Genomic DNA, 26,233 nt, shown 5'->3' with positions numbered 1-26,233 from the left:
TCCATATTTGTACCTTCACTCAGGGTGTATACATTTTGTAATCAGTGCTTTTTAAATGCATATTGTCCGTTTAAATTAGATTGTTTACAGCATACATTTACTTTCAGTTCAATGCTTGAACAAAAACAATTAATGCGACAAACATGTGCTTCAGTGACATTCTTGGTCCCTAGAGCCAGTTTGAAGCTGGGAACTGATGGTGATTCCCAGCTGTTTTCCCTCTGAGCTTTTTTTTCATGGGAGCAAAATCAAACCCAGGACTTGCTGGAGAGACTGTATCACTTATGGGCTGCAAATGTTTGATGAACCCATGAGGAGGAAAAACCTTATGCCTGAAGAGAGGGATGTATGGATTTTCTTCCGGGAGCTATTTATCAAGAAAAGGGGTTTAATAAATTAAAAGGTGTTGCAGTAATGTTTAGTGTCATAAAACTCTAAGTTTGACTCTTGATTTTTCTGTTGAAATATGATCAAATAATCGTTCCACATTCTCTGACATTAGCGTATTTTTATTTGTATCCTCTTTTTAATACCGTAAGTAAAGTCTCAATAAATGTGACACCCGTTCTGATTAATAATACATTAGAAATGTTGAGGACAGAAATTCCAAATTATGATTTTAAGATTGCAAAAACAACAAATACAACCAAAAAAAAAAAAAAATAAGACATGCACATTTCAGTAACTTAAATGCAAATTCAGGCATTACTTTGAGATTTGTTTCATTGGTTCTTCCACCGTAAAGCAACCTTAAGAGAATCCTTCAGATAAATGTATCCACTGTGAGCATTGTAGCATGACACAGAGGATCATTTTATTTGTGAAATATAGGACGCCATGCCATTTAAGAAAGTGTGATAATCCTTTTGTCACAATCCAATCGCTGATCATCTAAAATTGCTAATATCTAATTAAGTAGAAAGAATTTTAAACTGGACCAGTTTGCCGGAGAAACAAAGTTTCTTCAGTGACCATCAAGGCCAGACGAGGGTCCAAGTTTTTCATGCCGACTCACAGAGAGAAGAAGGGTGAAAAAAAAAAACATCTCCAAAACTAAATGTTATAGACCTGCAGTAAACAGCACTGTTAGCATCAGGGGCTCAGAAAATCCCCAAAATGGCAGTTTATTTTAAAGGATTGTAAGAAATTCTTTAACAAGGGTAAAATAAATGTAAAGGGTACTGTATTGTGATCTGCATATTCATCTCCATCCTTAAACTCCAAGAAAAACATAAAAAACATATGTTTTTTCAACAGACATTTAATACCATTCAAAATAAAAATGGATCATAATGCTGTGAGAGAAAAAAAAACTTTCACTTCAGTACTTTAGTATTTTTTTTTTTTCTGGGAGGGTGTTTAAAGTGAGTAAAACAATCAACATAACAAATGCATCCCTTCTGTGGAAAAATTATTTAACAAGACAGGCAGGACTGTAGGGAATTAATAACTAATAGTATCACTGATGTATGCATGTTGCTTTTGTTAACAAAACAAAATTACAGGTTTGTGAACAAGAAGCACAAAGAAAAATCTATAAGACAAAAATATTCTTAACAATAACATTAATTACAAAAAATTCTTTTTGGAAATGAACTAATCTGTATTTAAAGGAATCGATCAAATGATATGAGGATGCCATTTCAGAGGCTGTGATATTTATTTATTTATTCTATTGCTGCGCTTGTCATTTAGTTTGCTTTTACCGATAAGATCTCAGTGAGACGACCTGAATGATATATGAATGAAAACAGAGTTGCTATGCTTCTTTCCATCTCTCACATTCTCAAGTTTATCAATTCTTCATTGTTTTTGTTTAATTTAACTAGGGCTGAAACAATAAATCCAATTAATCATGATAAATCGATTATTGAAATAATCGTCACCTAATTTAATAATCGGTTAATCATTAACTGGAGTGTAAAGACTCTAAAATGTGCCTTTAGCTGACAGAGCAACCCAATTAGAGCAGTAATTATACCAATATTGTAAAAATAAATATATTAGACATTTAGCATTTGTGGTGAAAAACTTATTTGTCTGTCAGTAGGATTTATCCTGAACTCCACAAGTGGAAAAATTTTAGTTCCACTTGGCTTAATTTCACTAAAAATCTTCTTTAAGGAGTCTTTGGCTATCCGATTATTAATTGTTCATTCCAAAAATAATAAACAGATGAATGGACTAGCAAAATAATAAGTTGCAGCTCTAAACTTAACTCAGTTCAGTTTTGTTCATCCACATTTCTATTTGGGTAGCATGTCAAGATGCATTTTTACATCATTCACTAGGATTCAAACACAGACCCACCTCCTTCTGAAGGAAATGGAGAGCTGCAACAAATAACCAAAGCTGCTTACAACAGTCATCGCTCCAGATGGACAGGTTTAAAAGTTTCTTTTTTTGAGATGGGGCATTAGCAAACAAACAAAAAAAATGACTCTAGGTACGGAGGTAGAAAAAATGTGACCAAAATAAATAAATAAATAAACACTCGAAATTGTGCTGCCAGACATGTATATCTGAATGTTCTTCTTGTGGCACCGGTGAGCTCAGGATTGTCTCTTACTGGGAAGCGTTATATATTAATAAGGAGTTCTCCTTTTCAGGTCATCAGTTGTCGTGATTGGTTTTCCAAGCAAGGAAACACATACCACACAGATAAACAAGGTGGAAAAGAAGAGACGAAAACTGTCTACCAGTTTGGTTTTCCTTCTGTTCTTGACCAGCTCAAGCTTATGTAGCCAGATAAGATTTGACAAAGCATATTTATCTAAATATGCTGTCACTTAAACATTTAATTTAATCTTCTCCTGTTGTCTTACCAGACTAGAACTTGTTGAGCCACTTTTAACCGTTCAATAGAAGAGGCAAAGCTTGCTCCAAAGGCAGGCATTGCTAGAACCTGATCAAGGTTATTTAATAGAACAATCCAAACCGTTTGCCATAAATCTTATCTGATGGTGCGGGGTGCAGAGGAAAACATCTTTGGCAACTCAGGAAGAACAGACCAACCTTCGGAGGGATGTGAAACTAATTACGAGTCAAACACTGAAATCGGTTCTTGAAGTACAGGAGGCCGTTTTTTGTGCGCGTGGCATCAGAGGAGGGCGGTGGGTAGCGAAACTTGGCGTACGTCTTGTCACTTTCAGATTGCGTGACCCATGGTAGCTTGATCTTCGTTGCGTGATTGATAATGACGTCGTCACAGGAGCCGACGTGGAGAGATCCAAGGCCGTCGATAAAAAACTCTGCAAGATGTCAAAAAAAGGGAACTAAGAAACATGAATCAAATACATAGAATAAATTTATTTAATTCAAAAGAAAGACTAAAAAAAACTGTGAAATGGGGAAAAAAAAGTCAGTATTTTTTACATTGCAAAAAGGCCTAATTTCAGACCTTCTTTTTTGAAGCAACTATGTTCTAGCCTCGTGAGACCATCCTGATCTTGCGAGCTTTCAAGATTTCACTCGCTAATCAGTCTGGAGACTCTCCGTTAAAGAAAATTTGGAGCCGTTCACCAAACGAACGTCCAATCAGCGTTGGCTTTGAGGCGGGTTGAGGTGTGACGCAACGAGAAGCGCGACAGTTCAGTCTAAAGAACGTGGCGGCTTCAGCCGATGAAACTAGCGTTAGCGTGGCTATCGAGCAAGTTTTATCGGAATTACACTGTATTTCTTCACTGAAAGAAGAGCAAAACACTGCTCTGGAGGCTTTTCTCAGAGGAAAAGATGTTTTTGCTCTTCTCCCGACTGGTTTCGGCAAGAGTAGCCTGGTTTGTGGTTGTGTTTTCGTCGTCGCTCTGTTAGTACGTCATATGCTTCGTTGATCTGATTGGTTTATTTGGCCCGTCTATCACCAACATAGGCCAATCAGCTAACCAGTATTTTCGCCCCTTCCCAAAATTACTTCAACGGAAGGTTTCCAGATGGACATGCGGAGCAAATCCATCTGGAGGAGTCAGGTTAACTATGTTCCAATAGTGCACACCTGTGATAAATACTCATACAAGCAGTGTTATTTAAAACACACGCATGTAAACTTCTCTTCGCATCTATTGTGGACATTCTATGTCTGCAGATTCAGCACCATGACACCCTCAATACATCACAATCTTGAATGCATGCTCCTTTTCTGTGCTCTTGACTTGCTTTTTATGCACCTGTAGATTCTCTCCTGTGTCTGTGCGCTAAGGTCAGCCTTTATCAATTTGAGGGTGGAACACACCAGAGGACTGCCTGTGTTTTCCTATTTTTAGAGTACGCTCTCAGATAGCACTCTTTTTTTCTGAACAAGGTTACTGCAATTGTGGCCCTCAAGGTATGGTTTCTTACAACTTTTAGATGTGTCTCTAATCAACACAACACATATATGCCGTATATGGTGAATCAAAGGGTTGACCACAATTAGGGTCACTAAATTTACATGAAATTAACTCCTCAACTAACTCATATGTAAATGGAAGACACTGAAGTTCTTCTTATGGTTTTGATTTAATCTTTTTTAGCGATTTTTTGTGCAAAAATTAGCTTTCTAATGTAAATTGTGATTAGAAGTAGTTGCTTCATGTTCACTTTAAGCTAGGAGGTTAATATTTTATCCTTCTTCTCTTATGTGTTTTAATGGATGTCCATTTTCTTGGCTGTAATTGACTTTTTCCAAACTAACTCAAGGGCACTGAGATTGCAATAAAGAGTGGTTTAGGCATAACTAGATGTTCTGCAACCAGCCAGTAGGTCACTGGCAGGAGGTTTCGGAGAGCCACTGTCTACATGGTTACAATAAACCCTGCCCTTCCCTCAATGATTAAGGTTGGAGTGTTTTCTTTTTTTTGCCTTTCGCTCTAATAAATAAATAGTGCCTGTCCTGTGACTGCATGAAGCAAGAAGGGTAACTGCTTTCACTTCTGCTTGCAGATGACAAAGAGGAAGCAGTAATTACTGCTCATTCCTAGCATTTTTATTTATTACTATCTTTTGAAATGTAGATGTGTTTGCTCCTCGTTTTGCATGGTGCAACTACCACTTGGAGCAACATGTATTCATAGCATGACTTAATTAAGGTCAACACCTCACAACAAATGTACCTCAGCATTAAAACTTATTTTAAGTGTTCTTTTTTTTATCATTCTAGAATTTGATTTGTTTTAGATTGAAATAAAAATTCCTTCAGTAACATACTCTGTTCTTTTTTTATATGTGCTATAATCAAAGCTGTAGTTTCAAAACTGTGTTAACAATGTGGTCAGGAACTGGGCTGCATTTTCTGACTTTAATTTCTGGGCTGGGCCTGGGTCAAATAAGCCTGGTATTTAAATAGGAAATCTGCTACTACATACAGTGTGATAGCAATAAGGATGACTAGAAAAACAATAGAAAAACTTATGTGCCCAGCATTGTAGTAGTTATATTTACCTTCACACTATAATAAGGAATTCCAAAAATGTTTTATTAAACCAGGCAATTGTGTTGTTTTCTTAATCCTGTGCAGATTCTTCAATTACAGTACCAAAACTGTTGCAGTCAGTCTCATATTTAAATATTATGTAGTATGTCAGCTTGCTGCTTTATATATATATATATATATATATATATATATATATATATATATAGAAGTAATTGTGACACTGCAAAGATGATTTACAAAGATGCTCTAACTCAGTTATTAATGCATGGAGCTGTTTTGCAGAACTGGAGAGCTCCTTCAGTGACAGACTGCTGCATCCTAAATGCACCAGGGAGCGTTATCACAGATCCTTCCTCCCAGCAGCTGTAAGACTTTATAACCATCACTGTTCCCAACAATCTCAATAGGTTGTTACATTCATGCAGATTTTGCAGAGTTTCTACCTTAGTCAGTTAAATAACATGCTGCTGTCATCTTGCACATCTCTAATGTTGCTGTTTTTTTTTTAAATATCCATTACTGTAAAAATGTCCTTAACTGTATATTGGTTATGTATTCTCCAGGTGCACAGTATTTATATTGTCTAAAGACTTTGCATTTCAGTGTTTCATTTGTTTATTTTTTAACTCTTCACTATTATATTATTCTTGTAAGGCCCACACTTGTGTGACCATTTGTTATGTGCTTCGGGCACATTATGATTTTTGTCTATTTCTTTTCTTTGTTTTCTTACAGACTTTAGTTGAAGGATCTTTTGTTAATATATTTTGGGAGTTGAATAATTCTTTTGGCCAGTTAATTACGTTAATTTGTGGTGCTGTTGTCCGCCTATAAATAAGCTGGCTTTCGGCATGTTGGGGCGTTCCCTTCCATCCTCGCCTGGACTCCGCTTTTCCACCTGCTTCCACTCGTTCCACTGTGCGCGGTGCACGCTTGTCTTGTCGCTGCGGCCCGCAGCGGACGTTCCAGCCTGCCATGCGGTATTTTGGTTAGCCGTTGCTTGCTTTTTTTCTTGTGGTTTTGGCCTGGTGGGACCGGTTGTCCTATTTTCGATTTTTCTTTTGCTTAGGTTATTTTTGTGCTTTAGTCCGGTACCAGTAGGGGCTTCGACGGCCCTGTATAGGGTTGGCCCCCTGCTGTACCGTTTTGTTCTGTTTGATCGGCCTGCCAGGTCCATCTTTCTGTTGTTACTTTTGGGTTCTTATTTTTTGATTCCTTTGGGGCACGGGATCTGAGGGCCTCTAACTTTATTTTCTTCGCAGAAAAATCAGAAGAAGCTGAGCCAAGAAAACTAAAGAGGAGAGAATTTATAAATAAAATATCTTGTTGAACCCTCATCTTTTTGTCTCGTGTCCTCAAATATGTTGTGCCCTTGGTGGTCGTAACACCATTTTTCCTATTATCTTTTTAATGCTGTAAACACTAGAATTTCTCCATTGTGGACAATAAATGGATTTTCTATTCTATTCTATTAAAAATATTTTAAGTACTCACAGTGGTACAAATTCCTGTTGCCTAGCAACTTTTCTAAAAATAATTACAATGAACAGTGTGTTTCTTCTTTCTCTTGTGTGTACCAAGGGAACAAAAGGTGAAGCATATTTTAAGTCAGCCACATTTTAAAACTGCGTTGTTATCAAATCTAATCTCTGTGCTTTTACTGAACTCACCCAGGTGAGCAACTCTGGCGAGGCGAGGGTCAAAGCCGACCTGCTGGACTTTATCCGTGCGAGCCAAGAAGAAATTAATGACCCCGTCTGTCACAACACAGTTAGGAAATCCCTCCATAACATGATGAAATCCTCTTCTCATGTGCAAACAGTCTCCTTCCTCTTCTCCTGGCTCGATGGAGATGGTTTGCCTGTAGGTAGCCGTGTACCCTGTGGCTTCTCTCACTGCACCCCCAACCTACAAATACACACGCAGAAACATGCAGACAAATCTCTGTGATAACGCTTAAAACATTCTCACTGAGCCATAATTGATCTCTTATGGCACTCACCAGATCCAGAGTGGTCCTCTCTAAAACATCCACAAGCTTCTCCAGCTTGGTACTGGCTGTGAAGAAAAAGTCATCATCCACCCAGAGCACATATTTTGTCGTGACCTGCGAAACAGCCAAGTTTCGTCCAGCAAACCAACCCTAAGACAAAAGATGTTTCAGATTTAGAGATTCAAAGAGAATCAGCAGCAACATTAGACAAACACCAGCTCCCTACCTTCCCGAAAGGCATTATGTAGTGCTCGATATAAGGCCCAGAAATAGTTTTAGGATTTTCACTGTCGTCAGCAATTACTATCGTGACCGTAGGGTAGTATCTTCTGATGCTGTCAATAAGGTTTTGAAGTTTTTCATAACGCAGGAAGGTTTTTGTGGCCACGGTAACAAGAGCGCTGATATTATACTCTGCAGAGGACAAATATTAAAGGAGAACACGCTTCAAACTTTGATTATGACAGTAACATTTAGTTATTTGATGGCCTGATAGCTCTGTGTTGGTTACATGAGTCTTGGGTTGGATTGTTGAATATCTATCTACCTGAGAGGTAGAAGTGACATTCTAGACAGCTACCTCCTACAAAGGTCCTCCATCTATCTCTCTCTGGGAGACCTCTTGCCATCATGGGTAATTTTTTGGTAACAGGAGACTTTTAAATCATGTCATTGACATTTTTCATCCTTTAATCCAGGCATTTTTGTTTTTACAACTGGTATAATCCTGTCTCTTTTAAAAAATAATTAACTTACTGTAGTTAAATAAACAAATTGAGCAAGGAAAGGTTTGTAAGCTGAGTCTGTTTTATTTTCAACTTTAAGTTAAGTTTATAAAATCACAGCTTGTAAACAGTTATAGAAATATAATTGTACTGTACCTCCTTTAGAGCCAGTGTTGTAAAGTTTTGGAGTTACTGCATGACGGATCTTGATGCTTAAGACAGCTTGATGGCCTTCTGTCTCAAACTGCACTAAAGGACAAAATGAAAATGTGATTAATTTTCTATCTACAGACAGGTATTTTTTGTAAATATTTACCAATTCAAATAAACAGGTAAATAAAAAGTTACAACCATTCAATAAAGGGACATACATAGACTTCAATTTCAGCTTTCAGATATGGATTTGAATGGAATAGGGACAGAACAGGAAAGTGTGCACAAGTTTGGATACATTTTTATTCTGAAGTTAAAATTGGAGAAAGGAAAACCACAGTCTCAAATACCCACCTTGGCAAGGCAATTCAGTGCTTTGCGTGAATTAAACAATACATAAAAGCAAAGTAAACACAGAATGAACGCAATTAAGTCCTAAAAACAAGATTTAAAGCATGTAGTAAATAAAACAAAGAAAATAAATCAATGAAAATAAAACAATTGGACCACAGTCAGCACTTTTATAGTCTTTTGCAAGTTTGTTCCAGATAAGTGGAGCATAGGAACTAAATGCTGCTTCTAAATGACTCTAGTTCTGGGTGTACAGAGTAGGCTGGAATTAGAAGACCTGAGTGGTCTGAGAGGTTGATACACTGACAACAAATCTGTTAATGTATTGAGTTGCTGATCCATTCAGTTATTTATAAACTAACATAAGGATTTTAAAGTCTAATCTGAGCTACAGGGAGCCAGTGGAAGGACTGCAAAATCGGGCTGATGTTCTCTACTTTCTTAGCTGTAGTGAGAACATGGGCAGCTGGATCAGCTGCAGCTTTCTGATGGTCTTTATTTTTGGCAAACCTGTGAAGACACTGTTTCAGGAATCAGTTCTACTAAAGATAAAAGCATGACTGAGTTTCTCAGAGCCTCTGAGCCAACACTGCCCAAAGCATGCCCACCCTGAGGCTGTACATGTGTATGTCATGACAATGTTGTGACAACATTGGAACTACGGAAAGCCACTGTGGAACTATGGATTATTGTTGCTGAAAACTAATTATGAGAGACGTCTCCCAAATCTCATCCCTGTCAATTATGTGTAGCTGACATGATGTCTACAAGAAAAGCGCAAAGATTTGGTAAGGACTCTAAAAACAACTTTTCAAGCATCTGGAAACCTTTTTCTTTTTTTTTACTTTTTTGGAATTCTGATTGGTTGATATGGTCTGCTGATTTACAAGCACTTGGAAAAAATCGAAATCTAGAAGTAATTTTTACTTAAAATTAGTGCATTTTTTCTTGGACTTAGGTGGTTAAAGAGACATCTTGCCAATGGAACAAGACAATTTATACTTAAAATAAGGAAACACAATTACATTGTCTTATTATAAGTCATATTATCGAATTATCTTATTTTAAGAATAAAAATACTAATTCCATTGGCAAACTATCTCATTTACCTACTCAAATTAAGGGTAAATACAGTTAATCTAAGAAATGTTCTCTTATTTTTAGATCTTTTTTTCAGTGCAAGGTTTTCTGTAGGTGTAAACAAGATGTACCAGTTTGGTTAAAACAAAACCAATCAAAACTTCAGACTTTAGAAGCTCTGTCTGCATCTCCACAGGATGTTCTGCCTGTCTATGCAGTCTTTTATCATATATTAGACCATATTGTTTTGTTCTCTCTGTTTAAAGACTTTGCTGGACTAAGATCCTGATTCAGATAACAATACTTTTTTTTTTCAGTTTGGTGACCGTTTACCTTGTCAGTGAGCTTTAAAATGTTGCTATGCTTTTTTACCCTCCCTGTTCTTGTCATCTGTAGATTAAAAGATCTTGATAATGTTGTAGCCAAGATAATATGATGCACATTGGGTAACATTCAGTAACCAAGTCAGATTTCCTGTAGGAACTTTTCTTTTCTGAATTATTATAAGGATACTAGACCTTTTTACGCACAAATCTATTTAGAAATGACTAATCATGCCAAATAATTAGATCATATTAAGTTTCCCTTTGAGGTTTTCAATAGGCTTGGAAATACTATTCAATAATAGCATTCCCAAGTACTATCGTAGATCTAGATCTAGATCATGCAGTCACAGTACTCTCAATCTACTAACTGGAAAAGCTGATGTAGCTCTACTTAATAGCTTATTTAATTAAGATCTCCTAGATATTTGCCAGATATTAAATTACATTTTTCTTGATTAGAATTATTTTTATGTTTTTAGATAAGTTAGAATTAACAGTCTAGGTTTAAATTGTTCAATATGAGATTCTTAACAAAGAGAGATTTTTGTTCTACTCTCTTCATACATTTCTCTATCATTTGGTGAAATAATAAACTATATTAGTTGGGTCATCCATATTATCAGTCCACAAGCTTATTTCCTTTGTTTTCTTGTCCTACACATAAAGGGCTGAGATAAAAATTTGGAGTCATCAGGAGAAATGGTTCCATTATCATATGGAGACGATTTTACGAACTCAGAGGAACTGCAGCTTAGCTTTAAAAAAAAAAAAATAGGATCGAACTAATGATCTTTTAACAACTAAAGGTCAAGCTCTAAGTTATCATGAATTATAAATCCTGTCTGTGGTCAATATTGTTGGATCAGAATTATGTTTTTATTTTTGTCACTACTTTATTCCAAATTACATTTATACTTGTATGTAATGGTACATATTTCATTTTTCCAAATAGAAAAAATAGATTATAAAAAAGCATAAAACTTATAAGTTATAGTTTTACTTTGTATGAATGTAGTTTCTTTCTTTGGCTTAAGGTAAAAATATATATTTCTAGGAAATCAAAATGTATAGTTTCAAACACATCAGAAACTTAATTTGAGACAAAGTAATACATTTAGGTGTAACAAATTACAGTATTTTTTTAAGTTGATCCAAAGTATCTTTTTTTCAGTGTATGTCAGCAAAGATAATTGCCTTTGGCTGCATTTGCATACGGAAAACTGGCTGTTTTTTGCTATTGGAGCAATGGCTTCTTCCTCTATGATAGGCTTTTCAGGCCATGTTATTACATTTCTGTGTACAGGCAGCCTTTTCTCAAAAAAACAGTTATCTCTGTGTTACAGAATCCCCTTCAATCCTAGTCAGTGTGGTGACTTGGCATTTGTATATTTAAAATTCTTCTGTATAATTGTTAGAACCGAAAAACCCATAGATTTTTTGTTTTTTTACCTTAAATGCCTGTTTTAATGTCAGACATTGGGAAAAGGCCATTTCTGCATAAAAATGTGGTTTACATGCAGGGATTGAAATGTGGTTTAAAGGAAATATAAAAAAGTGGAAAACTGTTATGACTTGCTTATCATTTTCTCAACTATCTTAACCCTGAGAAATCCCAAGACTATGGAGGTCTTACCTGTGTCTGCAGTGCTGGGGTGAAACAGCGTGTTTGTGTAGGTGACAAACTGCAGCTGTCGGTTCATGTTCGGTAACAAACTACTAGACAGCATCATATGCATCTCTCCATCACCTTTTATTTTCACTCCCTCCACTTCTGCTGCTACATTTAGTGTTCCTAGATTGGCAGTGATGTTTATCTGCAGCATGGTGGAAAATAAAACACAAAGTGAGAGAATTCCCCAAAATTGGAAGGCAAAAAAAAAGAAAAGAAAGAAAAAGAGCACAATACTCACAGTGTAATGGTTTCTGGGAACGTCATGTAAGGCCAAACCTGACAAAAAGAAAACAGAAAAATTTTTAATTGTTAAAGATGATATGTAGAAGGAAGCACTTCTTCAAAACAACTACAAATGCTGGTGTGGGAAATTTCTCAATCAAATGTGATTATTTCACTAAAATAAACTGTAAAAACAAAAAACAAAAAAAACACACAACTTTTTAATGGATTAATGATTACATTTTTGTGTTAGAAACGAAACAAGAGAGTCAAGCAAAGGTCAGCTTTGTTGATTTCTTTGTATTTCTGCAGGATGGAGGCCTGGCCAACAGATTTGTTCCAAATTCACACATATCTAATGGAAATCATGCAACATATTGATCAACAGAGACAGTTGAGGTGTCATTACATCCTGTTTTACACTGTCCAGCCAATTTAGTTTCCCCAAAGAGGACCAGAAAATCAATCTGGAAAGCCAAGCTAATAATGTGTGGAACACATTTCAGTCTGGGCCTGCATGGGAAAAGGGCCCAGACTGGTGATTGGGCCCACCTGCACTACCGTTCAAAAGTTTGGGGTCACATTGAAATGTCCTTATTTTAAAGGAAAAGCACTGTACTTTTCAATGAAGATAACTTTAAACTAGTCTTAACTTTAAAGAAATACACTCTATACATTGCTAATGTGGTAAATGACTATTCTAGCTGCGATGTCTGGTTTTTGGTGCAATATTTACATAGGTGTATAGAGGCCCATTTCCAGCAACTATTACTTCATTGTTCTAATGGTAGGTGTGTTTGCTCATTGGCTCAGAAGGCTAATTGATTATTAGAAAACCCTTGTGCAATCATGTTCACACATCTGAAAACACTTTAGTTCGTTACAGAAGCTACAAAACTGGCCTTCCTTTGAGCAGATTGAGTTTCTGGAGCATCACATTTGTGGGGTCTATTAAACACTCGAAATGGCCAGAAAGAGAGAACTTTCATCTGAAACTCGACAGTCTATTCTTGTTCTTAGAAATGAAGGCCATTTTAGCGTTTACTCTTCTACTCTTTATAATAGGCTCTCCACGTTCTTGGACTTGTGCTCACAAGCACATTTCTATTTTAGATTACTACAGCTGCCCCTGTTTTGAGTTTTTGAGCTCCCATTTAAAAAAACTAGACTAACCTAAAGACTAGACTAAACCTCATTCAAATAATAAATGAGAGTCTACAATTCTTGAACCCAAATACAAAGACATGAGCAATGAAACAAGTACCTGGGATAATGATAGTTTTCAGGGGCCGAACTTCCAGGCCCTGTGTTGGATACTGTAGTGGATTGTTGGCCTCTGCGATGATGAGTATGTCTGCTGCAGTTTTGGACCTGATAAGAAATGTTTGGGTCAGGAGGGCTTAAACAAAGTATACAATCTACAAACCAACTAATTAAAAGAATGGACAGACACAGTGCTTGAGTTGGTTTAGCTTATTCTTTAAAGTAGTGATAACAGTATTGTTGGTACAGAACAATACAGCCCTTGAGCTGTTGAGCTCTCTACAATTTCCAATGTTTGATATGTTAAAAAAAAGGATTATGATCTGAAAATCAAAGTAGTGCAGCAGTTTACTTGTCCCTAGTTTTACTCAAAATAAAAGCTCACTGAAATTCACAGAGTTATCAAATTTTCCAAAAACAGCAGCAGAAGTTTTGTACTTCTGACAACTGACATAATGTACACTGTAAATACATACAGTGTTAAATATGTAATGTCAAAGTACATTGACTCTTTTAGAGTTATTCCAATAACAACTGGAGTAAGATATACACTACATAGAGTTCTAAATTAAATGTTTTTTAAACATGCAATCCCTCTTTTCAGGAATGATTTCCAGAAAGATCTGAAAATGTCAGAACATTTAACAGTGAAAGCTTGTTTTAATTATAATGGATCAAGACATCAGTTCCCTCACCCAGTGTGATTGTTTCTGATGCTCTGCTGTGTAGTAGCAAAGGGTTTGGCTGACCACTTGCTTTTAGTAAATATATGTATATTTGCACAACACATCTCTGCATGCTATCCTGACACAGAAAGTGAGAATGAACTAATAATTCAATTGTTATTATGAGTCCCAGGATGAGGTATTACTTCCTTATTTACCTCTCCTGGAAGCTTCTATACTCTTTAGCCCGTCTCATCTTCATTTCCTCCAGCTCAGAGGCATCAAAGGCAGTGTGCAGAGGGTGTGCTGACACCCGCGGGAACAGGAGCTGGGAGAACGGCAGGTTCACTCCAGGAGTCTCACCCTCACAAACGCACCCATTACGTGCCAGCAAGCTGAACATTTAGAGACACGTGTAGTAAGAGCTTAATTTATACATAGGGTGAAATACATTTCTCATTTAGGACATAGAGGCCTTACCTTGCCACACTTTCCCTTACACGATAGGGAATGCTGCTTAACTGGTGGTCTGGTTCTGGAAGCCTCTCCTCCAGATGTCTTTCCACTGTTGGACCCAGCCGCTGCCACACATCCACTGTGTTGTATGACCGAGTGGGCCATGAGTGTAGAAGAGCCAGTACAACCACCACAGACACCAGAATGGCGAGCAGCACTGTCTTCCTCAGGGACCGCATAGTATAACCTGTCTGATAAGAATGTATAAGTATGATTTTCTGTTTTTTTTTTATTGTCAAGCACACTTCATATTTGACGAAACCAAAAAACAACAACAGAAACAATCAGCAAAAGGAAGGAAGCAGTGTGCTGCAGATGCTGTGAACTATCATGATCAACTGTTAGACGGAAGTGAATGTACTGTAATGTGTAGCTTTTTAAAATCAATTAGGGCTTAATCAATTATTCGGATTAATTGATTTTTGAAATAATTGTAAACTAATTTAGTAATTTATTTATCTTTAACTGTAGTATAGAGACTGTAGTATATGACTTTAGCTGACGGAGCAACCCCCTACCAGATAATTACTACCAGAGCAGGTTTAAACAACAATAAAAAAATAAAATAAAAAAACTTTCACCTGTTAATATGCTCTATCCAGAACTCCTTAAGAGTAAAAATTTTAGTTTCGTATGATTTAATTTTTTTGTCTTCTTTAAGGAACCTTTGGCTAGCTTATCAATCAGTTAATAAAAAAAAATATGAACAGATTAATGGATTTGCAAAATAATCTTTAGTTGGAGCCCTAAAACAAATGCAGCCTTCATCATCTCACCATGCAAAATGGTTTTACAAACAGAAAGCAAAACCTGGACCCCTTACATGATTGCCTTGCATTGTTTCTTGGCATAATGTACTGGCTGATAATGGTCATGAGGCAGGAAACACCCTGAAAAGACTGACAGTCCATCAATCAATGGGACCAAAAAATACACACAAGGAACAGATGCCCAAGCCACCTCAGCTGGCTCCTTTCGACGTGGAGGAATAAAGACTCTACTCTGAGCTCTTCCCGGGTAACTGAGCTCCTCACCCAATGTTAAGCTTTTAATTGAAGCAGTGTTTCACATTCTATTTTGTTAATTGGTGTTGACGTCTTTCCTGTAAAGCACTTTGGTGCAGTTTTATACCTGTTTTTAAAGTGCTATATAAATAAATTTGACATTGACAAACACAAAATACTTGCTTCTTTCCGTAAAAATTCAATAAATATCCACTGGACTTGGTTTCCAAGATTTGAAGACGTTTTGCCACCTCTCCAGGAAGCTTTCTCAATTCAAATGTCTGGATCCGCCATTGAGAATTGAGAAAGCTTCCTGAAAAGATGGCGAAACGTCTTCAAATCTTGGAAACCAAGTCCAGTGGATATTTTTTGAATTTTTACGGAATGACTATGACCTGGATGACTGAGAACCTTCATCAGCACTTGCTTCTTTATTTAAATTGTAAGCTTAGGAGTCTTTTGATCACTTCAGTCAATGCTTCATGAAGAGGAAAAACAAACACATGTATAAGTCACACTGAGCTATAAGTCACATGTATTCACGTGACTTATCCATGGACTGCTTTCTGTTGTTCTGGCTATATTTCTATCAGCCAACAGCTTTCTTTGTTTGTTTTCTTTATTCCAGAAATAGTGTCCTCTTCTTTCTGCCAGTCACTCACAAGTTTCTCTCACGATTTAATTTTTTCTTTCTCCTGCTGCTTGATTATTATTAGCTGCTCATATTATTATCTAGTTTGTAATCTGCAGGATCTGATTTTCTTTTTGAAAACAAAAAAAAACTTTTGCTCTAGAGTCTGTCCTGCGCCAAAATAAGGGAGGCATTGCTGAAAAAGCCAGAGAAATACTTGGAGATTATATTATCATTTAAACTAAATTGAAAATGTCAATTTCAACATAATGGTTTAATTCACTTTTAAGCTAGTAAATGTGAAAACTAAATATCCGTGGTCATTTGTCTTAATCTCATTCTCACATTTTTTGTATGATGTTTGAATATGTTTACAGCAACATTAACATTCTTTGAGAAATGACAGAATTTCTGTAACACACTGACATTTCAAATGTAGGATATGTTGTTTTCCTTCTACGGAAAATTATAAAACTAAACAGGCAGACATAGACACATAATCACTTATTTTGTTAGCTTATTTTGTTAGTTCTGCTGCATGCCACTGTATCAGGAGTTTCTTATAAGCCGAATAGGCAGCTGAGTGTTGGACTCACTTATCAGCAGACCTGGTCTAATTGAGAAATAGTACATATTGTAACTAAAATAGTAGATATTGTAGTTACTAAGCCATTAGTTGTTGCCTTGTGACCAAGTTCTAAAAATCAGAGTTGTAGTTTCTTAAGCAGTGGCGTAGGAATAGGGGGGGGCAAGGGGGGCAATTCCCCCTCACTTTTTGGGGGGCAAAAAGTATGTATATAAATTTGATTTTAACTTTTTCTATTATTATGATAAATACAACAATAAGAAAGCTATCAATATCAACAAGAAGTATTTGGCTACCTAATAAATCGATAGTGTTACTGTTAGGGTTGGGAATTGAAAAGATTTTCACGATTCCGATTCCCTTTTCGATTCTATGAAACGATTCGATTCTTTATCGATTCTTTTTTCGATTCCAATTTGGGGAAAAAAGGAGAACAAACAGTTTGATTATCAGCATCAACTTTGTTTACTTAACTATTGCACAATCTTACAAACTCAACAAGATCAAGATGTCCACAGGAAATGTGAAACTGGAGTAACATCTGTGTTTAAATTAAAAATGAATACAAGAACAAACTTAATAACCAACAATGTCTAATAACAAATTATGGGATAATAACCTATTTTAAATAACAAAAAATACTAATTATAAAACAGTAGTAGGGAAAATTAACAGTTCTTTTGCAGAAAGATGAGCATATCTGCTTTTTCTGAAAGGATACGGGATCTTTCAGGGCTTATGGTGTCTCCAGCCGTGGAGAACACCCTCTCAGATGGGGTGGAGGAAGCCTGCACACAGAGGTAGTTTTCAGCCAGTCCAGATAGCAAGGGCAGCGTATCTTGCTTGTTCCACCACCACAGTGTGCCGCTATCCCTGCAGGGGATGGAGGGCAAGCTTTTATAGAGCTGGATTTCCTGATGTACCCTCTGGGCTAAGGAAAGACGGGGCTTTGATTCACAAAGTGACCGCAGCTCGTTGTCTTCCTCCTCGAATAGTTCTTCCAACTTGCGTAACTTGCGTAACTTGCGTAACTTACGTAACGTACGTAAAAAACGTGACGTAAGCCGTGCTCCCCAGAGCCGGCGCTCTAGGCTCTGGTGCTGCGGGAATCGAAAAAAGAATCGTTCAGCGAGCTGCCAAACGATGCCATGGAATCGGAAAATACGGAACCGGTTCTGAACAGGAACCGGTTTTCGATTCCCATCCCTAGTTACTGTCATTGAATTCAATTATTATTATTAATTAATTTCTTTTCTCTTAATTACATTTTTAATTACTTGAAGTCTCCTGGTTATTTCATTATCTTTTTAATGTTCAAATTCATTATTATTATTTTGTTTAATATGGGTTAAGCTTCAGTACTCTTAGTATGTGTAAATTGTTTACATCTTGTACGACTAGGTACTGTTTACTGGGACCTAGTTAATAAGTAACATGTGTGGGCATCTTCTCGGTATCCAACTTTTATGAGTCTGTCCACTTAATGACCTCTTGACTCATGCGCTATAGTGATGCATGAATTATGAATCCCTGAGTCAAGATTTTTGTATATGTGTTTTTACTCTTCTTATGGCATGAAAAAAAATAATTTTTTTTTCAAAAATTAAATTTTTCCAGGAGGTTACAGAAATCTCCACTACAGTGGACTACATGAGCTTGAGCACGCAACACAAAACATTATGAATTATTTTATGAAAAAATAACTCTTTAGCCTACAGTGCTGATATAGATGTAAATGAACTGATTGCTTCTTTAATCAGCATGCTAATTAAACATGTTAAATAGGGGTGCATTTCACTTTTCCTTGCCTATGGACCCAAAAGATTTTTTGGTCCGCTCCGCTCGCCATTTGGCTATAATACCTTATCTGTCTTATTTGCCCCCCCACATTTTAAAACCTTCCTACGCCCCTGTTAAGTGGTAATAGATTCAATCTTGAATTACATAGTGCAATTGTGAGGAAAATCAAGACTCTCCTGTTTTCTATTTGGTCTGTTTTGAAATAAGAATTAATGACAAAAATAGCTGTAATTTTTTATGGCATGTTTATGCTGAAGTTCTTCACAGTTGGTATACAGTCTGTAGCAGGTGGTTCAACGCATCCATACATCTAGTGGTTTCTGAAAGTTACAGGATCTTTAAAGTTACCTTTAAAATTATACAGACTCATATTAGAAAATGTAGTATGTATTTTTGAATACTTAAGTACTTTTAAATGCACGTACTTTTGAATTCTTAAGTATTTTCAAAATTGAGTTTTGCAATACTTTAGTGGATGAGTAACTTTTTACTGGTAGATGAGTAAGATTTGACTATGAGTATCAGTATCGGAATTCTTGAAAAACACAGAATCTTTCAGCCCTTTCTAGCATTTTTTTTCTTCCCCCATTCTAAGACAGTCTCCACCACTCACACATCCTGTCTATATGAACACAATGAGTTCTTTGTCTTCCTAATGCTACCAAAAACAACAACAACAACAAACAATGTGTCCCTTTAGGTGTGCTTTCATTAGTTGTCTCATCTGGAAACAGCTCTGCATAGAATGAGGTGTTTTACCCTTTGAAATAAGCAACGAAGAAGAAAACACATCATAAGTACATAGATTTCATTTTAATCATCCAACTGATCACGTGATTTAAATGGAGGAGAACACAAGCCCTTGTGTGTTGTTGGGTCTGACAGACACTCCCTTTTGAAAAGAAGCCTGCAGCATAGCCAAGTATTAACCAATCACAGTGCACCAAACACTAGTGACATTGAATGCATTTACCATTTCAGATAGTTCAAACATATAAAACTCTCAGTCTCTCTCTAAAATGTACCTCACTGGCTCGATCCAGTTAGTAAAGGATTAATCTTTGTTGAGACCAGCATCTCCAGAAACCAAGCAGACAGTGGGGTAAACACATGAGCTCTGGCTCCATCTGAAAATCAGATAACAACACCATAAACTGGCAGTTCAGCATGAAAAGAAGTGGAACTGACATCAGATATTTATATACACTGTATCAAAATACCTTTATAACATATTCTCACTGTTGTACAGTAAATGACACTAAAGTTCTCGCTTCTCAGGTTAAAAACGCCTTCCATCTTCAAATTTACATACATTACTGATGAGCCTTATGGCAAGTTAGAAAAACTCTTATTATTTCTGATAAATTAGATTGCAACATTTTAGTTAACTGGGTGTTACATGCACTACATATCTGTAAATGTATTTTAAGGTAAAATCTAAAATACACTGACTCCTTCTGTTTCTTATTGAAACCCCAAAAGAAATCAGCTAAGATATCAGAAAGAGAATCGTAGTTCATCCTTGGGTACAATATCCAGATTACTGAAGTGCATCTGTGGCAGGAGAGTAGAGATAGACCAGTACATCAGCTAGCCAATATTAAGTGTTTTTTTTTTTTTTTATCTGGTATCTATAGTGGCCATTATGTGCATACATTTGGCAAATCTATTAGTGCAGTGGTTCCAAACCCAGAATTGTTACTTCTATTGATGAAAGTACAGAAATCCTGACTTTTGCAGTGTTGGGAACTGCATTGCTTTACCAGCTGTTCTGGGTTTATTTGCGATTTCACTAATGAGTCGTGGTGCATTCCTGGAGTAAGTGAATGGCCACTTCTGAGAAGGTTCAGCACTATTTCTCTTAGACTCTCTTGGCGATGTCTTCACTTCCTAGGGATTTCCCAGACTGATCAATGTCATCTGTTTTTAATTTTCTTTATACAAAAAGTATGTGGTTTCTTGCTTAAGATATCTTTCTCTGCATCAGAGTCAGGCTTGGACATAAACATACTAGGTCTACAACATCATGCAAGCAGGGTTGCCAGATGGCACTGACTCTCGTTTTCCAGTCCAAACAATTTTCATAAACCGGATATATGAAATCTCCCCAAATTTCAACCAAAGTCTATGGATCTCTTAAGCCATAAATCTAAAGAAAAACATTTTTTACCTATAGACAGCCATCCTAAACAATGCACATAAGACAGGAAACGATAGCCTTTAGATGGTAACCCCATCATTGCGAGATATTAAAAAATGAATTTGCCAAATATAAGAGGAACATCGTAGTTTGGTTTAAAGAAAGCATTTTAGCTTTATTATAACTTAGTTTGATGCAAGGATTTTACAGTTTGACGAAATAGAAAATTACACCATATGCCAACTGTCACAAGGATATGCATTGCAAGGAAGGGCTATATATACTGCATGCATCATTTAAATAGTTTAAGTTGTATTACTTCTGGAGCTCCTTGAGTTATTTACTGTCACAGGTGCTTCGGCCAGAGAGTAAGTGATGGGGCCGGTATGATTTAAGGAGGGCCAGCCCACCGGGCAAATGCCGGGTATCACAGATTACCAGTCCGTGCCTGGTCAGAGTGGTTTATAATTGAGCAGTTTGGAATACCTTTTTTTTCGCAATACATGAAATAAGCATTTAAATATAGCATTTTGTAGTAATGCAGGTTATCAAAAAAAAAGTAAACAAATGAAAGTAATCAAAGGGAGAATATTTTTAGAACAAGAGTTTACAAGCAGTCAGTTACAATTAACATTCCAGAGTACCCCTAAGACAGGAACAGATCAGTTTCCTTATGCTTTTATAATGTAAAGTGTGTGTTTTTTGTGCTTGCTTTGGTTAAGACCAGAATTTAGATGTTTGTGTAATATTTCACAATTAATGAACAGAATTTGAAAAAAAAGAAGAACATTGTTGTGGCTTTATGGTTTATTTGAAACCACAGATGAAACCCTCTAGATCCTCTCTTTACTCCTAAAGCCCTGGATGATTGTGCTTCATCTTGAATAGTAATTAAAAAAAACAGTAATGTACTGTGTGGCACAAAGCACAGGAATTACAGGGAGCATATTTGGAGTGATTAAGGGTGTAGGAATAGACTGGGGTCCCTCCAAAAGTGCAAGGGACAGAACAGCTGCTCACTTATAGGTCCATCACAATTCTAGCCTCCTTTTTCATGTTACATTCTCTGCACCCACAAGCGACCATAATGGAAAAAAAGGAAAATATGGCATATTTTACGTGCCGCAATTCAAAACAGGGCTGAATACCAAGCGACAAGCAGGCCTATTAGCGTTTACCTATGACGGTGAAAAACACTGCAGGGAAGATGCACGCATTTAAAAGGCTCATTGTTGCTTTCCATCCTAAACCTATCCGACAAATGCAATCTGCTTCCTCATTAAGGGAAATTAAGAAAAAAATAGCAAATAAATACATTTTCACCTATTTTGTGCATACTTTATTGTGTTCATCTATGGATCGAAATATCGTCAGAGATGTCCAGCTGAGTAGGGGCCTCTCTAATCAGGCTTATTATTAACAATAGAAGGTAATGAACAGGATTCTCACCTCAGTAAAGACGCGCAACGAGACGTTTCTCCGCCGTCCTGCTCATAGCTCTCTCTTGCTCTAACGGATCCGATCCAAGGCGGTCTGGTGGAAGTGAATCTGGATAAAGGGAGAGAGAGGAGGAGATGCGGTCGCAGCGCATCGCAACACACAGCAGCTCGCTGTGGATGCTCCCCCTGCTGCAGCAGCGGCAGCAGCGCAGCGCACAGGCGCACCGACACAAAGCCACAGGGCTCTGCGAGCTGGCAGGGCTCCAGCCTTCGCTGATATCAGTTAGGCTTATGTATTCAAACACATTGGAGCTTTTTATTTTATTTTCTAAAATGACTTAATTTTAGCGTCGTAAAGCTGAGATCTATGCACGAGAAGGCCTGCTTGCATGGGCGGTTCTTGCATGACTGGAACCATGGACAAGCCCCTCCTTTTGCCCAACTGTAACCCCACATTCCTTTACAAAAGGCATTCAGCTTAATCTAGTTACATGTGGATGTTAATGAATTTGAATAGGTTATATACATTAATAAAGAATATGTTATTAGATCATGGGCGATTCTAAACGGGGGCCATCCGGAACTCCTGGCCCCTGTACCCAGAGGCGTAGCCAGAAAAATTTTATAAGGGTGGCCAGGCAATAACCAATGTACACTGAAGGGTGGCTGAAAGTGGATAGGCGCCACAACCTCAGGGTGTCACATTGAGTTGGAGGCTTTTGTGGGGACTTGTTAAGGAAGAAAATATTCTAAAATAGTTAACTTTGGAAAAAAGTTGGCTTCTCTCTTCCTTTCCCAGGTCCTCTCTGTGAGCTGCGTGTAGCCACAATAAAAACCAGCATTGCGTGTTGACATCACAGAATTACAGAGTTTAATCCAATATAAGACAATGCATAAACTTAGAAATAAGACAATGCACAAACCTACACCAGAAACTGCAGAACAACAGAGACATACATTCAATTACCTGACATAAATGGAGAGAAGAAAAGAAAGCAAAGACGTACAAAGACATCTTTGGAGAGTTGCAAGAGCAAAATCTGAATTGTTACTTGTAGAAAGCTTTATCCTCTTGTAACTAATCCATTCAAATAAGGCTGGCCCTTGCTCCTCCAACCAGGAGCCATTCCCCTAATTTATGGCAAACATCTGGGGTCATTTGCTTCTTTGTTTTAACAAGAAAAAGCGGAAAGCTTATCTTGGCCTCTAGAATTCTTAGGGTCATCTGGCTAAGATAAGCTTTCACAAACAGCTTGTAGAATGCGGGGGCCTCTCCCATAAATCTCAAGAACAAACTTAAATTCAGTATTTTGGTTCAAGGAAAGGTTATCTTCACAATTCAATTTTGCTCTTCTGCACCATTTCACCCTAAAAGATTGAATCCTGCCTTAAACCAAAAATAACACATAGAATCAACAGAACATGAGATACAATTCCTTTTTCTCACATATGAAACATAATATTCAATCCTAAGTATACAAGCTAACATATTCCATTACCCCATTAAGCATAGATCCTGAGCAATTTTCTAATACTAAACAAAGCATTTTCATTCAAACAATTTCCATTTGATTCTGATATTTAGAAAAATGTCTTAAAAACTAAATGTTGGTGTTTAAACATTCGACATTGTACTCAGTTTCACACCATCCCAGATGTTTATTCTGGAAGACTTTTGACCTTCTGTAAACCAGGGAGAAATCTCTCCTCCAGGCTCAAATAATGTTCGCCCCCCAGGAGATACTCATTTTATGGCCTGGTGCTTTAAATACTTACCCCTCAATAGCTTAGTTTTAAATCATTAACACAACCTTGTTCAGAATTAAGAAATATGTTCAAAATGAGAGTGTTCAACATACCTTTTACACATGCCATAAGATTAACTGTATTAAAGACTAAAAATAATCATTTTTCTTTAACAGGACCCAAATGAAGAGGCTGAGAGGCAGAGGTAACTTCCTGTAGTTTTACTGAGTAAACACAGGTAACAGAGGCAGCAATCCAAAGATCCAACTTAATAAAACAAAAACCATGGAGACTTCAGTGGAAAACAAACACGAGGAGCCAGGAACAGATGAGGTAGGAAGACAACAGCAACGAAGAATCAGGAACGACAAGGAACCAGCGAAGAGTGACAGCAGAGGAAGAGTATTTATGGCTGACTGAACAAAGGCAGGGCTAACGAACTGATAAGGAGCAGGTGTGAATGGAGACAACGAGGAAGCCAAAAGAAAAGGAACATACACAAGAGGGCAACAGAGGAAAACAAAGAAAAACCTGAGAACTAAAATATATATCCAGAAAATACAACAAAATAGGAATTAAACCAATAAGAAAACATGGAGCAAAGTAAAACATAACAGAATTAAGACTGTGCCCATTCCAACAGGGAGAGAAACATCCATATTCTCTAAATAAAGACAACCTATATTTTCCTACAGCCTTTGCTAACAAATAGATATTTAAACATCCGTGCTTTCTAGATAAAAGGTAGAATGGATACAATTCTTTCAGTTTTACGTTCTGGGTCGTAAATCTTTTCCATTGTTATTACTTACCTACTTGTATCAAAAAACATTCTGCATAAAATTGATATTTACAAGTACTAATATCTACATAAATTGATTATTTGATAAACTTTTATTAAAATTCTTTTTTATCTATGATTTCACTGAAGACTCCTAGATGACTTGCAGCGAAACATTTTCTCCTTACCCCATATAATACAAAATCTTCTTCTGAAAAGAGCATGAATTCTGTACTTATCATATTTGATTTTAGTATATTGATGTGTATAATTAACCCAAAAAATGTAAATGTTTTGAATATTCCACTTGAGAGTATTACTGCTGCCACCATCTGTATTAGAGGGAAAAACATGGCATGGGTGGACACAGGGGTGGCCAATGATTAGCTAGCCCCAACCATGCCTGTACCAAAGAAATATTACAGTAGGAATGTATAATAAATAAATGATCATATGCAATGGAACAGTAAAAACAATTGATAAGTGCTTTCAACTTATTTTTGTATTTCTACAGTTTTATTTTATTTATGTTTTAAAAATCAAGTTGTTGCACATTTAGTTTCAGTCTATTAAAGGTATAGTGGAGGATGTTGTTTATCCAGGCAGATCATCAAAGTAAGTCGTCCTCCTAATTTTCAGTCATTCTTGTGATATGTTTACATAGCCATCCTACATATGCTTTTCCCTTTTTTCACTTACCAGTGGTGAGTCTGACATAGGGCCGGATTTATCAAAGGTTTGCGTGTATTAAAACGTGAGCTATTTCACTGCGCACGCAAAAAAATGTACAAACTGATCTATCAACAGCGTGCTAAAAGGATTTGGTCTTTAAAACGTGCTAAATAGCGTCTCTTATCCATTTAGTACTTTTTCTGCAATGAATATTCAATATAGGGCGTTTACACGCAAAAGTGCGTCTTGTGGGAGGATAACATGTAAATATATTAATTTAGCACTCGCAAAGTGATTTATCAAACCTGAAAGCAATTTTGCTAACGGTATCTGACTCTATATTTAACACGTTTCAAAAGAAGGTGCAAATGGTCTGTATGCGTAATTGCGCACACATGGCAGCGGTTATTGTCGCAAGAAGGAGAAATCGAAATGAAGCAAGGAGACGCAGAGAACGCATTTTTTCACTCCGTGTGAATATTTTTGGAATGAACGAGGAAACGATCATCAAAACATATCGTTTATCCAGCATTGCCATTTTGGAGCTGTTGGGGGAACTCCGAATGGATTTGGAGCCAGGCACAAGGAGGACCCACGCAATACCAGATATCACGAAACTCCTTGCAACATTGCACTTTTTTGCATCTGGGATCTCCCAATCTCGTTTTTCAGAAGTGCTGTCCGACGTTCTAAATGCCATGTCGCCCTGACGCCCTACCGGAGAACCCCGACACCCTGCGCCTGTGGAGTAACATGCCAATGCAGTCATCTTATCCACAGTCATTTCTTGTGAGCCATTTGGTATGTGCATTTTTCTACAGGCCGATAAAAAACACCTGTTTTATTTTTGTTTGTGTGTTTTTTTCTTACTGCGGTGAAGTAGAAATTCAGCCACATACCACCTTAGGGAATAAAGGTTGCCAAAGTTTATATATATATATATATATATATATATATATATATATATATATATATATATATATATATATATATATATATATATATATATATATATATATATATATATATATATATATATTTTTTTTTTTTTTTTTTCTTTT

General features: G+C 36.8%; 1 protein-coding gene across 4 annotated transcripts; it reads right to left on the bottom strand.

Annotated features, from left to right (window-relative positions):
* Nucleotides 1-493: 493 nt before the first annotated feature.
* On the bottom strand, nt 494-22,150 carry b4galnt1b (beta-1,4-N-acetyl-galactosaminyl transferase 1b). Of its 4 annotated transcripts, none has more exons than XM_038275229.1 (12): nt 21,984-22,150; nt 19,420-19,521; nt 14,338-14,564; nt 14,076-14,252; nt 13,194-13,300; nt 11,946-11,983; nt 11,669-11,849; nt 8,282-8,374; nt 7,627-7,814; nt 7,410-7,550; nt 7,078-7,315; nt 494-3,251 (listed from the first exon to the last, which is right to left on the bottom strand). In XM_038275229.1, the coding sequence occupies exons 3-12, from the start codon at nt 14,550-14,552 to the stop codon at nt 3,034-3,036; spliced, it is 1,596 nt and encodes a 531-aa protein (XP_038131157.1). In that variant the 5' UTR covers nt 14,553-14,564; nt 19,420-19,521; nt 21,984-22,150; the 3' UTR covers nt 494-3,033. The 4 variants fall into 4 exon arrangements, with proteins under 4 accessions (XP_038131157.1, XP_038131158.1, XP_038131159.1 ...); XM_038275230.1 differs by having other exon boundaries at nt 14,338-14,560; XM_038275231.1 differs by lacking the exon at nt 19,420-19,521.
* Nucleotides 22,151-26,233: the final 4,083 nt, after the last annotated feature.

This window comes from Cyprinodon tularosa, unplaced genomic scaffold, assembly GCF_016077235.1.
Source record: "Cyprinodon tularosa strain WSP-4 unplaced genomic scaffold, ASM1607723v1 ctg95, whole genome shotgun sequence".
Classification (NCBI taxonomy): Eukaryota; Metazoa; Chordata; class Actinopteri; order Cyprinodontiformes; family Cyprinodontidae; genus Cyprinodon; species Cyprinodon tularosa.
The sequence above is the reverse complement of the archived record's forward strand: the minus strand, read 5'-3'. Positions and strand labels throughout refer to the sequence as shown.

What these genes read in the sequence shown, in the direction of transcription:
- b4galnt1b (XM_038275229.1), bottom strand. Translation starts at nt 14,552, where the DNA reads ATGCGGTCCCTGAGGAAGACAGTGCTGCTCGCCATTCTGGTGTCTGTG. An exon ending in CCCCAGCACTGCAGACACAG is followed by an intron (nt 8,375 to 11,668) that starts GTAAGACCTCCA and finishes TTTGTCCTTTAG; the next exon opens with TGCAGTTTGAGACAGAAGGC. An exon ending in ACATAATGCCTTTCGGGAAG is followed by an intron (nt 7,551 to 7,626) that starts GTAGGGAGCTGG and finishes CTTTTGTCTTAG; the next exon opens with GGTTGGTTTGCTGGACGAAA.